The sequence below is a fragment of the Elgaria multicarinata genome, chromosome 2 (assembly GCF_023053635.1).
Source record: "Elgaria multicarinata webbii isolate HBS135686 ecotype San Diego chromosome 2, rElgMul1.1.pri, whole genome shotgun sequence".
NCBI lineage: Eukaryota > Metazoa > Chordata > Lepidosauria > Squamata > Anguidae > Elgaria > Elgaria multicarinata.
In genome coordinates this window covers 80439142-80456174 of record NC_086172.1, presented here as the reverse complement: position 1 = coordinate 80456174, position 17033 = coordinate 80439142, and the positions used below count along the sequence as shown (strand labels likewise).

At 45.5% G+C, this 17033-nt stretch overlaps 2 protein-coding genes across 2 annotated transcripts in view; one reads left to right on the top strand and one right to left on the bottom strand.

Moving 5' to 3' along the window:
* Positions 1-17033, top strand: part of MRPL16 (mitochondrial ribosomal protein L16) — a 119920-nt gene that overhangs the window by 54771 nt on the left and 48116 nt on the right. The gene's annotated exons all lie outside the window — the stretch shown is intronic.
* LOC134393657 (zona pellucida sperm-binding protein 3-like) lies at positions 735-15985 on the bottom strand. The gene is made up of 9 exons (XM_063118719.1): positions 15916-15985; positions 13444-13622; positions 12372-12484; positions 11550-11653; positions 6469-6640; positions 4680-4794; positions 3050-3239; positions 2120-2329; positions 735-1015 (listed from the first exon to the last, which is right to left on the bottom strand). Exons 1-9 carry the CDS (start codon positions 15983-15985, stop codon positions 735-737), a joined length of 1434 nt encoding a protein of 477 aa, XP_062974789.1.

The following is a 17033-nucleotide window of genomic DNA, read 5'->3' as shown; positions in this document are numbered from 1 at the left end:
GCCGTGCCACCGTGCTGAAGAACTGCTGCCTCCAAGAGAGCACCGTTGCTGCAAGCAGAAGGAGTGAAAAGGAATCATTCTGCTGGGAGCCTCTCTGCCGAGAGCCATGCTTCAAAGAAGCCAGGAGGAGGGCCCCAATGGCTAATATTGCCTCGTAAGTCCCTCCTTTGGCCATTATCACCACAACACCCCACAAATGCTGGGGCTTCAGATTCAGGAATTTCCTGACAATTGAGTATGTTTTAATTAGGACTGATGTGATGCCAGTGACTGATGTGACTAACGGAATAACTGTGACCTCTTCCTGTTGTCATAGTTCTTTGACTTCTATGGCCAGTGGTGTATATTTCTCTCTCTTTTCCTCTTCCTTTTCTACAACATTTTTGTCATCGGGTAACTTCCAGCACATCTGGAGGGCACCAGATTGAAGAAGGCTGACTTATGCTCCAACTGATCAGTTGCTGCTGCTGCTGAATTTCTATACTGTCCAATAGCCAAAGCTCTCTGGGTGGTTTACAACAATTCATATGTGTAAATAAATATATGTGTAAATAAACCATGCCTCACAAACACCGTAAGCCTCCAGGGACCACATTCCAAGAAAGCAAAACCCTGGGTAATGCTGGCACCCCTGGAGCCTTTTATAAATTGCCCGTGTGTGAGGGCATAACAATGTACTACAGCCACAGATCGCATTTTGCACAGCCAATATTTATTTGTCAAGCGGTTACGATTCAGACAGAAGTAGGTTGCCCACCAGCTGCAGCTACTACCCCATCAGGCTTCTTGGTGGTAGCACTGGATTCCCTAGAGGTTGCAGGCCCAGATGAGCCTACTGCTGCGGGCGCCAGGGCAACAGCTCTGGCCTCCCCCAAAGCTGCATGGACAGTCTCCATGCGGTAGCCTCTGTGTGCACGCCTGGTGGAGCAGTAACAGCCCAGGATTGACACAAAGACAATGAAGGAACAGGCGACTATTATGACCAGGGTGGCTGTGGAGAAGGGGAGATGTAGCCCTGTTAGGGGAATAAGAATAAGAATGGAGAGTCATCATTAGAATGGCAGTTCGTAGCAGTGGAGGCTTGTGGCTTCGATGTCAGTGAGGTGGGAAATCCGCTCCAAGTTTCAGTCAGAACTCTAAAGGAGCTATGATCTTGGATAGCTCGGACTGGTCTGACAGAAACCCAGAGCGGATTCACCGCCCCACCAACATTGGAGCCCCCAGCCCCCACTGGTTCATAGAGAATATACTGAGCTGGGCAGGATTTACACTACTGCTTTATAACAGTAACAAAGTGCACTGACAACTGTTGGGGCCCATGACACATTCCATATACTGTTTTCAAACTGATTTAATAGAGTTATATCCTGCTTGGTGTAGATCTGGCCCTGCTTCCGCTGGAAAATTCAGGCTATCATATTCATACTTCTAAGATTTGTGGAGGCAATGTGGATGAAAATACACAGCCTGGTGGAAGACTTCCCCAACCTGGTGCCCTCTCAATGTTTTGGATTACAATTCCCATCAGCCTCAGCCAACGAAACTAACCTTCTCTACTGATCTATCTGGTGTGGAACATCCGTACTGGGCTCATCAAATGGTTGGTTGACCACATCTCCTTGGCAAGTGGCAGAAAAGATTTGGGACAGGGCACGCAACACCACTAATGGCTTCTTAATCTTCCTAGTAAAAACTAGAGCAAAAAGCCATATCTTAATATGAACTAGGGATCCTGGCCAGGGCTTGGGTTTAGTCCTATGTAATGATATTGAAGCTCTGACTATGGCTGGCTGGGGATAATGGGAGTTTTAGCCCTGGACAGCACCAGGTTGGGGAAAGCTGGGTTGTACTTAAAAGTTGATTCCTGGCACTGATAAGCTTCCAGCTCTATTTTTTAGTATCCAGCAATTTATAACACACGTTTGTGTGCTCCCCCCCCACACACACACACATGTACCATTTCCCCACTTAAGGACAGAGACATGAAGCAAAACTAAGGATTCATCCTGCAGCCCTCCACTGAGTGAGGAAGGGAGTGGCTTATTTACAACCTCAGTCCTGCCCATAAAACCCGTTACCGTTGTTCATTCCGAAACACAGGACAATTTGGAGCTCTCACCGGAGGAATCTTCTTTCACTCCCCCCCGCATGATTATATTCACCACCTGGTTAGGAGGTAACCCGGCAGCACGGGGTGTCTTGGCTGTGGCAGAACTGGTCACAACAGACAGCAGCTCAAAGGTGCTGGCTCCATTCAGGATGGAGGAATTTTCCGGCTCTGCATTCAGTTGGATGGGACCAAACTTCAGATCTGCCTCTCCAAACAGCCCTGTAAGGAGGCAGCACAAGTTAGAGCAGGGCCTATTGAAGACATTTTGCTGCCCAGAAGTTGATATCTCTTCCTTTTCTATGTACAGAACCTGACCAGAGTGGCAGCCATATCTGAGTTTAACACTTGTGATGGGACAGTGTCCTCCACGCAGCACCACAGCAGGCTAGCTTAGGAGGTGCAGGGCAAGCAGCATGGCATATAGATCTATGTTCTTACTACTTTCTACTGTCCCCACCATCTGCCATCTGAGGCAGTTGCCCCTTTGGCTAATGGTAGGGCCGGACCTAAATTAGACGCTCATGAATTCTCATATATTATCCCACCATCTTACACAACACAGTTCCGTCTTCTCCAGGGATGGAGAACGTGTGGCCCTCCAGATGTTGTTGGACTACAATTCCAATCATCCCTCACCATTGGCACTGCTGCTAGGGGTGATGGGAGTTGCAGTCCAACATCATCTGGAGGGCCGCATGTCCCCCACATCTGAAATAGCTCCTCAGCATGATAAAGCAAGATTAGCTATTTAACTCCTCCAAATACATGACATTTTTTTTGAAAAGTATTAAGATGAAGCTAGGCAAGTTACAATGAAGCGGTTGCCTCTGTTTGGGTGCCAAATGAAGCCTATGAGTAGAATTGTGCTGAACCTTTTGATTAACAGGCACTTAAGCCTAAGGATTGCTTGCAGGGTAGGTTTTAGGGAGAGGAGTTCACCTTTCTGCTGCTTCTGCTGCTGGGCCCTCCTTCTCCTCCTGCTTCCACAGCCACTAGGAGAGGCACAACAGGAGCAATCTGCCCCTTCATGGGAGTTCCAGGTTGCAGTCGCCCGGTTGTAAGAGCAGGCCTTGTTGAGACGGTCCACTGAGCCAACTGACACTGCCTTCAAGTGACAAATGAGGTAGATCTGAAGAACCAAATTATGCCTCATGTTAGATATGGGGTAGGCAATGTGGTGGGCAATGTGGTGCTCACAGGTACCAACATGCCCCCAGGCTACCTTCTTGGTGTCCGCCAAGGCGCAGTACTACTCCCAAGAAAAATTAACACATGTGCAGTGAAATAAGTATGTTGGTGCTGAATACTAGGTTCAAAGGAGTCATTTAGTGTGTTGGACCTCAGACCCCTCCTCTGCCTTATTTCCAGTCTTTGGGGCAGGTTATCTGTTCTTTGCCATACCTCCTATGGAAACCATTTCATGGTGTTGACCAGGACAGTTCCTCAAATTGCCAAATGTTCCCATGGGCCCAAAAAGTTTGCCTAAGTTTGCATTAGGTTGTTGCTCAGAATCCAGTATTGGGGACAATGGAGGACCTTGCAATACTAGTTCTATGGACAAGGCCAGGTCCACCAGCCCAGTGCTCAAGGACAAGGATTGGTGTGAGATACAAAGACTCCCACACCAAGGCATCTGCTACTGCTGGCTTATCACTCAAACCCCTGGTGAGATAAATGGGCAAGAAGACACAGGCTCAGTTCAGACAACATGTTAGTCAACACGGTGTGAGAACTCCACTCAACGGTTGATTTTTTAGGGGGTACTCCCCACACAACATGTTCTAACTCCACCATTGTGTGACTGTGGGTTACTGTGGTGTTGAGTAAAATCCATCGCAATGTTTGATTGACAGTTCCTCCACCCTCTCTCCTCCCCTGGTCCTCCTGATGGTATCCCATCAGCCATTGCTGCAAAAAAACCAATCTGGGCGACTCTCCTAGAGCAGCACTCGATCCTTTTGCCGCTCTTGTCAGAGAACTCTGTAGCCAGTGGGAAAAGTCAATGCAACGGAAAACTCCATGGAGCCCATCACACAATACAACTGTTGTGCAGGAACTCTCCTCTGCTCAGTGTGGATAGTCTGTGTGGAGTGTTTTCCCCAAAACCCAAAAAACCTCCACCGTTGCATGGAGTTTTCCTACCAGACAGCACATTTCTCAACAGCAGTGCAAAAACTCCACTGTGGAGTTCTAAAACCACTGTTGAGAAATGTGTTGTCTGAACTGAGCCACAGTCCATTTACACAGGCTCAAAAAGGCTAAGGGGAAGAGGGCTCTTCTCACTCACTCAGCCTCATTTAGGTCATGAGGTGTCACATCTACATCAATTGGGGTAGGACAATGGAAGCCCTCCAGATGTTTTGGACTGTAACACCCATCATACCCTGCCAGCAGGCAAGAAGTATAGGGGTTGCAGTGAGAAACATCTGGAAAGCATCAGCTTGCTTACCCCTAATGTAGAGCCCATTCGATGTTCCAAATGCTTCCCACCCAAAACAGTAACCATTCGTGAATCAAAGTAGTGGAGCCTTAGCCCAACCTTTGGAGGTTCATTTCTCCCCATCCAAACCTGGTTGTTGGAAGCCCCAATGAAAGTGAACGTGTCCAGCTGGAAGCGGAGGATTCCATCTTCTTGTGTGGCAACAAGGAAACGGGAGTCACTGTGCTGTCCATCTACGAGGCACCTGTAGGTAGACGGAGGTAGATGTGAAAGGCCTATTGTCCTCCACCAGGTAAACACGAAAGCGGTAGGTTGGATGTGGGTCCAAACAGCCCTTAAGCACGACTCCACCATTCAAAAAAAGCTTTAATTTTTTTATATATATAAAAAATAAAGCGCTTTTGAACCCTCTGTCGCTGGAATGATGGAGTCGTGCTTAAGGGCTGTTTGGATCTCGTCCTTGGGTGAAAAGAACATTGATCTAACAATTTCATGTGGAGAAGCAGTAGGCAGGGGGTTCTGAACCTTCCCTCTCACCTCCCACTTCCCTTTTCAAAATGCCTCCCTTGGAGCTTTTCTCCTAGTGGGGGTTACTTTTGGTCTGGGCCCATGTGGGTGAAAAGCACATTGGGGGGAGAGGGGATCATCACATACCTTCAGCAGCATGCTCACCCCTGCCCATCCACCCATGAGATGTAAGTGGTGCCCCATGTTCTAAAATGGTGCGTGTGTGGGCCAAGACACTTTACTGCCTGAGGCAAAGAACAAGATGCCTCCATTGTACCTACAAAAGCTGACTAGACTGGCGGATTAATTAGTTTTTAGCACTGATGGTGGGATGGCATCCTCCATGGCACCTGAAAGCAGTAGGCCAAAGGGGGAGGAACCAAACAGGCTGCATGGCACATAGGTCTCTCGCCCAACACCTTGCTGGTGCTTCTCAATATCTTCTGCCTGAGGCGACTGTCACACCCTGCCTATTAGAATCACAAAATAGTACAGCTGGAAGGGGCCTATAAGGCCATCGACTCCAACTCCCTGCTCAATACAGGAATCCACCCTAAAGCATCCCTGACAGATGGTTGTCCAGCTGCCTCTTGAATGCCTCTAGTGTGGGAGAGCCCACAACCTCCCTAGGTAACTGGTTCCATTGTTGTACTGCTCTAACAGTCAGGAAGTTTTTCCTGATGTCCAGCCGGAACCGGGCTTCCTGTAACTTGAGCCCGTTATTCCGTGTCCTGCACTCTGGGAGGATCGAGAATAATGGGACTGGCTCTGGCTGCATTGCAATCACTTCTCATTAGACTCAACGGACAAAGCCATAGTTCGTCATCAGACCCGCTTCTTTGCTTGCTCATATTTTCATAGAACTGACGGCCACATTCTGAGCCACCAGCAGTTTAACTAAACATGCTGACATTTCTAAATGGCTTAGTCACCATTTTGTTTCAAGTAAAGAGTTTATGCAGGCGTGGGCTGCACATGGCCCACATGTGGCCCCACCCCAGCTGATTTTGTGGCCTTGATGCTGCTGAATTTTCCATGGTGGAAGCAACAAAAAAGCCAGCGATAATGAAATAACATGCACGGGGAGCACGCATCTTGTTTGGAAGCAGAATTGTGCTCCAGGTAGCCTCCTGGGAGTGAGATTCTACTTCTACTAAACAAGATGATCGGATTTGTTTGGTCCCACAGTGAGTTTAGTGGGGGAATACATCCCTTGACTCCCAAATGTTGCCCACTCCTGGCTTAGTAGAACTCACACTAAGTAGAACGCACAATTTTAAATAGCTTACATCTATGTAAGTGTGATCCCAGCTAGAGTACTGTTTCTGAGGTTCCTGCTTCTGTTGCCCCCATTCCCAAGGTTTTCATCCCCACATTTACCCACGTCTGTCTGCCACTCCCAGAATCTCACCCATGATTAGTGATGATCTCATATTTCACAGAGGACTCTGCGCTTGGCCGAGCGACACACTCATCCACGTAGATCTTCAGAGGCACATGGCTGCCCTTTCCTACTGATGCTTGGATGTTGATTAGGTCCCCAAGATAGTAAGTGGGATCCGACATTGGTAGTGACCAGGTACCTGAGGGACAGAATATTAATACAGCACCATTTATGTATGTGGCAAACATGGAGCTTCCTCATGCCTATGTGTGCCTCTCTAGAATACAGGCACTTTCCATGCCAGGGCCAGATCCAGGTTGTGGCGGAATCTCGGGCAAGATATCCTTGATGCCTCCCCCTATTGGAGTAAGCCAATTTCCTCCTTACAATTGTCACTGTCTGCTACCCATTCAGTTGAACTCTCATAAGAACATAAGAAGAGCCCTGCTGATCTCACCGAGGGTCCATCTAGTCCAGTGCTCTGTTCACACAGTGGCCAACCAGATGTCAATCAGGAACCCACAAGCAGGACATGGGTGCAACAGCACCCTATCACCCATGTTTGCCAGCAACTGATGTACATAACCTTACTGCCTTGGATACTGAAGGTAGCACATAGCCATCAGGGCTAGTAACCATTGATAGCCTTCTCCTACAGGAATGTATCCAACTCTCTTTTAAAGCCATCTAAATTACTGGCCATCACTACATCTTGTGGTAGTGAATTCCATAGTTTAACTATGCACTGTGTGAAGAAGTACTTCCTTTATCTCCCTTTAGGTCCGATCCACCTAGCTGCCCAGAAGATGAGTCAAGTATGCTACTCCTGACACTGCTTACTTGCTTCCAGGGGGAAAGTGAACAAGCAGCAACAGCAAGGAGTGCAGCAGGCACAGGGTGCTTCATGGATTGTCAGAGGATCTGCTGCAGTGGCGAAGGCCTTGTCAGTTGCCCTATGATGTCAACCTCCAAATCTGAACCTGCTTCTTGCTATGGTCAAGATGAACTCAATGGAGTTTGAGAACTAGATCAAAAGAGTGGTTATGGATCAGATTTAAGTTGCATCCATAGTGCTGATGCTCCTGATGGAGTGTTTATACTTTGCTGGGATTCACATTATGTATTTATTTCCCACACAGTAGGCAAGATGCATTTTATTACCTTCACAGCCATTTGATAGCCTATAAACAAAGGAAGGAAACTGAAGAACTTTGGGGCCCAGGTAGTTTTCTCATCCATCCTCCCGGTTCTTGGAAGAGGATTAGAAAGGGAAAGAAAAATACTCCAGATGAATGACTAGTTATGAAGGTGGTGCCGACGTGAGAGTTTTGGATTCTGGGACCACGGACTACGCTACTTGGAACATGGACTGCTGGCAAGGGATGGGTTGCACCTCACAAGGGCTGGAAAGAATGTGTTCGGCCACAGCATGAAGAACTTCTTCTAATACAATTTATTAGATTGTAAGCCTATGCGGCAGGGTCTTGCTATTTACTGTTTTACTCTGTACAGCACCATGTACATTGATGGTGCTATATAAATAATAATAATAATAATAATAATAATAATAATAATAATAATAACTTGATCAGGAGGGCTTTAAACTGAATCTTACGGGGGCGGAAGACGTAAACTTTGAGGCAACAATGGATGAAGGCCAATGCACCACAGTACAGAGAACAGCTCCAATAGTGCCCCAAAATAGTGTCCAAGACAATGTAGGAACAAAGCCAGACTATAAAACACATGGTTTTTGATGTCTATATACTAATGCCCAGAGCATGGGAAACAAACAGAATGAACTTGAACTCTTATTACATGAAGGCAAATACGACTTGATAGGTATAACTGAAACTTGGTGGGATGACTCCCATGACTGGAATATAGCAATTGAAGGATATAACTTGTTCAAAAAGAACAGAAGAAATAGAAAAGGAGGCGGAGTTGCACTATATGTTAAAAATACCTATCCCTGCACAGAAATACAGGCTGATCAGACTGGGAGCCCCATCGAGAGCATCTGGATTAAAATAAATGGGGCAAGGAATAAAAAGAACATGATAATCAGAGTCTACTGCCGACCACACGATCAAGGAGAAGACGAGGACGAAACTTTTGAGAAACAAATTGCCAGTGTTTCAAGGAAGTGTGATGTAGTAGTGACGGGGGACTTCAATTACCCTGATATCTGCTGGGAGACAAATACTGCCAAAAGCGGCCCTTCCAAGAAATTCCTGACATGTATGGGTGATAACTTTCTCCTACAGAAAGTGGAGGAAGGAATTAGAGGATCGGCAATCCTTGACTTGATATTGACCAATAGGGATGACTTAGTAGATAAAGTGGCAGTTACGGGAACTCTGGGGGAAAGTGACCACGTCATACTTGAATTCTTGATTTTGAAGGAGACAAAAGTTGAGTGTAGCCATACACGTACTCTGGATTTTAGGAAAGCTGATTTTAATAAACTCAGAACTATGATAAGTAAGGTCCCGTGGCAAGTGAGCCTAATGAGAAAAGGAGTGCAGGATGGGTGGGAGTATTTAAAAAAGGAAATTTTAAAGGCACAGTTACAAACAATTCCAACAAGGAGAAAAGATAGAAGACAACAGAGGAAACCAATGTGGCTCCACAAAAAGCTTAGAGATGACCTGGAAACAAAAAAGAATACATATAGGAAGTGGAAGGAAGGCCAGGCTACAAAAGAAGAGTACAGACAGGAGGCACAGAAGTGCCAAAATGGCGTCAGGAAGGCTAAAGCTGTGAATGAGCTGAGATTAGCAGGGGATGCTAAAAGCAATAAAAAGGCTTTCTTCAGATATGTGAGTAGTAAAAGACAGAGGAAAGAAATAGTGGTTCAACTGCTTAATGAGGATGGCAAATTGATAACAGATGATAAAGAAAAGGATGAAGTGCTCAATTCCTATTTTGCCTCGGTCTTCTCCCAAAAGCGGGTCTATGACCCCCTTGGAAAAAGTGAAGCAGAAGTTGAGGGGACAGGATTGCAGTTTGAGATTGATAAACAAATGGTCAAAGAACACCTAATTTCCTTGAATGAGTTCAAATCTCCAGGACCCAATGAACTGCATCCTAGAGTAATGAAGTAGCTAGTGGAAGAACCCTCAGAAACTTTGTCAATTATCTTTACAAAATCATGGAAGACGGGTGAGGTGCTGGACGACTGGAGGAGGGCTAACGTCCCTATCTTCAAAAAGGGCAAAAAGGAGGAACCTGGGAACTACAGACCAGTCAGTCTGACATCCATCCCTGGGAAAATTCTGGAGCAGATTATAAAGAAGTCAATCTGTAAACACCTTGAAATCAATGCAGTGATTACTAGAAGCCAACATGGATTTGTCAGGAACAAATCCTGTCAGACTAATTTGATATCATTTTTTGATCAGGTAACCTCCCTTGTGGACTATGGGAATGCTGTGGACGTCATATATCTTGACTTCAGCAAAGCTTTCGACAAAGTGCCCCATGATATTCTGATTAACAAACTAGCTAAAAGTGGGCTAGATGGAACAACTGTTAGGTGGATTCAGTTGGCTACAGAATCGGACTCAAAGAGTGCTTATCAATGGAACCTTCTCAAACTGGAGAGAGGCAATGAGTGGGGTACCGCAGGGCTCAGTCCTGGGCCCAGTGCTCTTCAACATTTTTATTAATGATTTGGATGAGGAGGTGCAGGGAACACTTATCAAATTTGCAAATGACACAAAATTAGGTAGGATAGCTAATACCCTGGAAGACAGAAACAAACTTCAAAGTGATCTTGCTAGGCTGGAGTGCAGGGCTGAAAACAACAGAATGAAACTTAATAGGGATAAATGCCAAGTTCTACATTTAGGAAATAGAAACCAAAAGCACAGTTACAAGATGGGGGATACTTGGCTCAGCAATACTACAAACAAGAAGGATCTTGGAATTGTTGTAGATTGCAAGCTGAATAAGAGCCAACAGTGCGATAAGGCTGCAAAAAAGGCAAATGCTATTTTGGGCTGCATTAATAGAAGTATAGCTTCCAAATCACGTGAGGTACTGGTTCCTCTCTATTCGGCCCTGGTTAGGCCTCATCTAGAGTATTGCGTCCAGTTCTGGGCTCCACAATTCAAGAAGGACGCAGACAAGCTGGAGCGTGTTCAGAGGAGGGCAGCCAGGATGATCAGGGGTCTGGAAACAAAGCCCTATGAAGAAAGGCTGAAAGAACTGGGCATGTTTAGCCTGGAGAAGAGAAGATTGAGGGGAGACATGATAGCCCTCTTCAAATACTTAAAAGGTTGTCACACAGAGGAGGGCCAGGATTTCTTCTCGATCCTCCCAGAGTGCAGGGCATGGAATAACGGGCTCAAGTTAAAGGAAGCCAGATTCCAGCTAGACATCAGAAAAAACTTCCTGACTGTTAGAGCAGTACGACAATGGAATCAGTTACCTGGGGAGGTTGTGGGCTCTCCCACACTAGAGGCCTTCAAGAGGCAGCTGGACAAGTATCTGTCAGGGATGCTTTAGGGCGGATTCCTGCATTGAGCAGGGGGTTGGACTCGATGGCCTTGTAGGCCCCTTCCAACTCTGCTGTTCTATGATTCTATGAAAGGCTAGAAACAGACGATCGTCTGAGAGCTGAACGTGGTGGGAGAGTGATATTGCTTCTCATGGTATACATGAGAGAGGGACTATAGCTCAGTGGTCAAGCTCCTGCAGAAGGTCCCAGGTTCAATCCCTGGTATCTCCAGGTAGGTCTTGGAAAGGACCTTGCAGGGCCACTGGCCATTGGTATCAAGAATACTAGGCTAGATGGACCCTTGGCCTGACTCAGTAGAAGGCAGCTTCCTATGTTCCCGCTTCTTTTGCCCCAGTCACTTTTGGTCATACAGGTATTCAAAAGCTGGCAAAACTCATTTGTTAGAGGTACAAGTGGAGCAAGTACACATCTCGAGCAAACAAATGCCTCCCTCAAAATACCTTCCAGTCTCCAACTGAACTACTGTTGTCCACCCTGTCTAGCCAAGGGTTTAATCAAATTGGGCAACTCCCAGGTTTACTTAATAGTACAGCTTTCTGTAAATGGAGAGAGACGGCAAGTTTCAGCTGATGAGCGCACTCACTGTCATAGACTTCGAGGGCAAAGTTCAGGCGCTGCCTGTCCATCACAGTGGAACTGAAAGGAACCCATGTGGGTTGAAGCGCAAGTGACGAGACGTTCCAGGACCTACAATAAACACCAAACGTCATCTACTCACATCTTCTATTTCTTACACTCACTCGCTCAGAATATTTTTCCTGCAATGAACTCGGCACGTGCTCAAGATTCTTCTCGAAAGCCAAGATTCTACTCAAGCAGGTAAAATGTAACTAGCCAAGTTAGATTGACCTCACTGACTTTCATTTACAAGACTGTGCTGTTACCCAACTGCAACCTTTGCCAGCACTCAGACCTCTGGGTCCAGGGCCACCAAGAATTCCTTATCAGTTCCTTGGTCTCATTTACCCATAACAAGTTATAACCTTGAGCTGGAAGAACTTCCTAACATGAAAGATGCACCCTAGGGGGGATCTACACTACTGCTTTTATAGCGCTTTAAAGCACTTTGAAAACGTTTTGAAACCTGTATATGCAGTGTGTCCTGGGCCCCAACAGTTGTCAAAACTGTTATAAAGCACTTTAAAGCAGTAGTGTAGATCCCCCCCTAGTGTGAGCACGGTTATTTACAGTTAGGCTTCTGAGCATTTGTGGTAGGTGATCCCAGACCCAGGTATATGAGAACACATCTACACCTGCGGCTTCTTGATCTGTCCACTGGGAGAAGCCATGCCAGGATCCAAGCCTAGTTCTGTGGTCACAAGCAGCAATTTCTTTTCTTTTGGCAGCTGAGGCAGTTCAGCATTCTCACTACTAGCATGATACTCCTTAGAGAAGCAGGACTTACCTTGGGTAGAAACAGTCTATGGGATGGGAGAAGCGACTGGCCCGGATCACCCCATTGACAGCCGAAGGTATGTAGTGGAGAGTGTTTCTATAATGGATACTGCTTGGAAGAAGCTAAGATAAAAGTTTAGTTGAAGGTATTTTTACGGATTTTTTTTAATGTCACATTCTATGATTTACATGTACAAGCTTCCAGCCTTCTTATCATCTCGTTGCTCTAAGCAAGCTATGCAGAGTAGATACAAGTAAAAACTCCCCAAAGGCCAGCTTTTGTGCTGTATCTCCCCACCCCCCTGTTCTAACAAGTTGAAATGTCTCTCCTAAAGGTTAGTTTCTGGTAGTAAGAACATTAAGCTAAAAGAGGCTGGTGTCTTTGGCCCCACCCCTTTTTCCTTTGGCCCCAGCCACCACTGGGATGAGGCTCCCAAAAGCTTCTGCAAAACGAAATTCATCCTCTAGGGCTTCAACACTCTTGTCCTAATTCATACAAAACAACAGGTAGGTTCTTTGGATGGGATGCTTAGTGGCTCCCTGTCCACCTTCCTAGATGAACCAATATGAAGATCCAAGTCTCAGGTCATTGATTGCATGGGATCCATTCTAGCCCATTCACTACAATACATGTGCGAGGAGATCCTGCGGTCTGCTGCCAGCATCCAGAAGGAAGCACTTGCTTCTCTGAGTTTTCATATGGAGAGACCTAGGGGCTCTCTTCATGGCACTGGGTTGGTGCCACCTCCCTTGCAATCCCAGAGTGCTCCCTCTCCCCCGGTGCCGAGTTGGGAGCACAGGGTTCCTGGGCAGCCAAGCGAGTACCAGACCCCCCCCCCGCCATCTTCCTGGTGGGAGGAGACCAATTGCTGGTTGCTTTCCACCAGGCACCATCCCCAGGTTGACCCCGAATTGACTCTGGAGCAACGTCAAATGGTGGAAGTGTCATGTTGACATCACTCCATTTGAAAAAGTCAGATAAAAGCTGACACAGGGCAGATCCATAGCCATCCCTGCCTATAGACAGCCCCTTAGATAACCCAAACAGTTCACAATTGGTTGTGATAGTGCCATTTCCTTACTTTTCTGGTGGCCCCACATGCAAAGAGAGGGTATTCTAGCAGGAGGAGGTTTGAGTGTACAGTCGTCACAGCACAGCTAGATCCCAGAAGCAGCTCATCGGCACCAACCAACACACTGGACCCAAAGAGATCCACTGGCACAGAGATCACTAGATGTGAGCTGCCACACGACACAGAAACTGCACAAGACAGAAGATGGGTCAGCTAGTACCAACATGTGAATTGGTTACATCTCTCCATTCAAGGTTGCACACTGAAATCTCATGCACAGAGCCAAGAGGCTCTTGTGAAGCTGTGACAATGAAGGGAAACCCTACTGGATCAAGCTAAAGGCCCAGCTAGTTAGGGATCCTATTCCCCACATGGGCCAACCATCTATAGGAAGCCCACAAGTAGGACATAGTGGTGATAGCACTTTCCCACTGCTGTTCCCCAGGTACCGGTCATCCAGAGGCACACTTCTAATGCCTTGCTTAAAATTGCAGCCATAACTAAGTACAAGGGGCATTCAGGCACACATTCTACCAGCAGACAGGGAATAACAGCAATACTGTTAATACCTCTCAGGAGAGAAAGTTCTGTCTTAAGATTCCGGTTATTTATTAGCATGGTGCAGAAGGGGACATTTCGGCAGAAGCATAATTTTTCCTCTGTGCCACTAAAGTACAGGAACCCTGCCCTCCATTGCCTCTGGTCCCACTGTATTGCTCTGAAACAAGTTTCAGTTCCTGAGTTTGGCAAAAGCCAAGCTTATGGCTCTCAAGATGTTTCGGTCTTCAGAGGAAGCAGTAGCCCGTCTACTGTGTTCAGAACCAACTCCATGACTTGCTGAGCTTTGCAACTATGAATCTAGTGCCTGGATTTGTTTTTCCTCCTCCCTCCCATATCCCTTTTATTTTGTGTCATGTCTTTCAGATTGTATACTTGCAGGCAGAAGCTGTATTATTTATTTTCTTTGTAAGCCACACTGGGAGCCTGTTTTGGCTGAAGGGCAGGATAACAATGCAAAAAAAAAATATAACCGCATCCTCCACTATTGGTTATGCTAGGGCTGATGGGAATTGTAGGCCACAAGTTGCTCACCCCTGCCCTACAGGGACACATAAGGGAGGGGCCATAGTTCAGCGTGATAGAGCATCTGCTTTGTATGCAGAAGGTCTCAGGTTCAATCCCCAGCTTCTCCAGGTAGGGTGAGGAAATGATTCCTGCCTGAAACCCTGGGAGCTGCTGCGAGTCAGTGTCAATAATACTGGGCTAGATGGTCTGGTGACTCAGTATACTGCAGCTTCCTCTGTTCCCAGAGTAGTTCTTGAGAACACAGAAGACTACTCAGTATTTTGACATGTTACCTGATCTTAATTTTAGAAGAAGTATTGACCCATAGCAGCTTTGAGACTTTTCCTGATTGACTAGTACTGGCATCTACAATTTCTGTATGTTTTTGGAAAACAATTTAGCCACACAAGAAAGGGTTCCTCTTGTGGGTAATTACCACCCACTACCTGAAGATGGGTCTTAACTTTGGGGGAATTACATGACCTCCAACCTGCAGGTAATACTACCCGATTTAGCCTCTCTCAGCCTGGTGTACTTAAAATTAATATCCAGCTTTGTCAATATAAAGCCTATTCCATTTCTTTACTTTCATTTCACAAGGGATCCATGGATTCCATGTCATAGTGAAGTCAGAGGCAAATAACTGTTGGCATGAACACTTCTGAAAACTTGGAGGGGAACCACCATTATTGCTTCTTTGTCTCAGTCACTCTTGGTACAACTGGAAATCCACTTAGCACAGTCAAATCCAGCTTACCCCAACCTCCAGGTGTATTGGACTACAACTCCCATCACCCCAGCCCTACAACCAATGGCCATAATTGGAGCTGTATGGTTGACCACATTGGCTGGGGAAGATGGGATATATAGTCCAACGCATTTGGAGGGCACCAGGTTGGGGGTGGCTGGTCTAATTTAACTATCTCCATAGAACACCTGCAGCACTCTGTTCTAAGATCTTTGGGCTTTTCTGCCATGGCCAGGTCTCTCCATGCTCCCCTTACTCCATTTTGCTTAACAGTCAGTCAGGAGCTACAGGAAACACAAAGGTTTGTTCACTAGTTAGTCCTAAGAAAAGTATTCTTGAGAGATGAATACAGCTCTCTAGGAGATCTTGTAAATTAAAGGAAGGAACCCAACTTTTCACTTACACCAGTCAATGGAAACCATTATCAGTTTCATTTTACAACTTGTCATTGAATTATTGTCCAAAGAAGAGTTTTGCAATAACCTTGTGATCTGACTGGTTTCTTAACAGGAAGGATTTCCCCAAGAACAGAAAATATTAACAATAAAATTAAGAGTCATCACATATTAAAACAATCTCTCCATGGGGCTAGCACGCACACACAGAAACAACTGTGAATTAACCACTTTAAGGCATTTCTACTGCCCTTATATCTCCCCTACATTTACCTGAGGCATTTTGAGCAGAAGCACCAGTGGCTAAAAGGAATAAAGCCCATATCCTTAGGTGCTTCTCCATCATTCACAGCTATTACTGAAGGGTTCAGTCAGGTGGGAACCAAATACTCCACCCTTTCATTGACTCCATTTATAGCCCACCCAGTGCTCAGGTGCTTCTGTGTCCTCCAATGAAACCACATCATTCATGGTTCCATCCATTCCTAAACAGGGTAGCCATTTTTTAGTTATTTACTCTGATGTAATACTCCTAATCTTATTAGGACTATACTATACTATACTATACTATACTATACTATACTATACTATACTATACTATATAAACTGTCTGTGAAAGCTGTCCACAGAATCTTTAGTTAGTAGTTTTTATAGGTAACACTCTGTGATACCTCTCTGGCTCAAAGAGAAAATGGTGGAGTATGTATTCATGCATATTCAACTTCTTGATTATTGCAGTACAGCCTTAGGCATGTTTACTGAAAAGTGGGTAATTGTATGCCATGGGGCTTACTCCCAAGTAATAGCACCTATACATATCTAATCAAAAGCCAGCCCCATTGAGTTCAACAGGACTTATTTGCATTCATAGGACTGCAGCCCTAATCTTGAACAGCTGTTGAAAATTCAAATGTGTTGTAGTTAGTAAGAGAAATGTGTTGCTTCTGATGTTCTTTTTCACATTTTTCACCACCTTGTTCTTCCCCCCCCCCCCAAAGTGCTCAAGAGTCAAGATATAGAATTTGGCATAAATCAAGACTTATATTTGGCATATATTTCTTTACTGGCATATGAAGTTTTCCATTTTGCCTTGTAATTTTTTAAAAAGTTGATTGGTTTGTTTGCAAGTTGAATAGCTTTTATGATTATTTTGTAATTGCATTATTATTACATCATATTTTTGTATTGTTATGTACACCAGAAGGGGATGTCTTGTGGATAAAGAACAGCTGCTATATTTAATTAATCAATAAATATGTAGAGGTGTGATTTTGCTTCTCCAAAGCCCAGTGCTCTAATGTGCAACCATTTCTTGGAAATAAGTTGTGTTGATTTCATTAGCCCCCTATTTCCGAGTAGGTAAGTTTAGGACTGTGGCCTCTGGCAATACA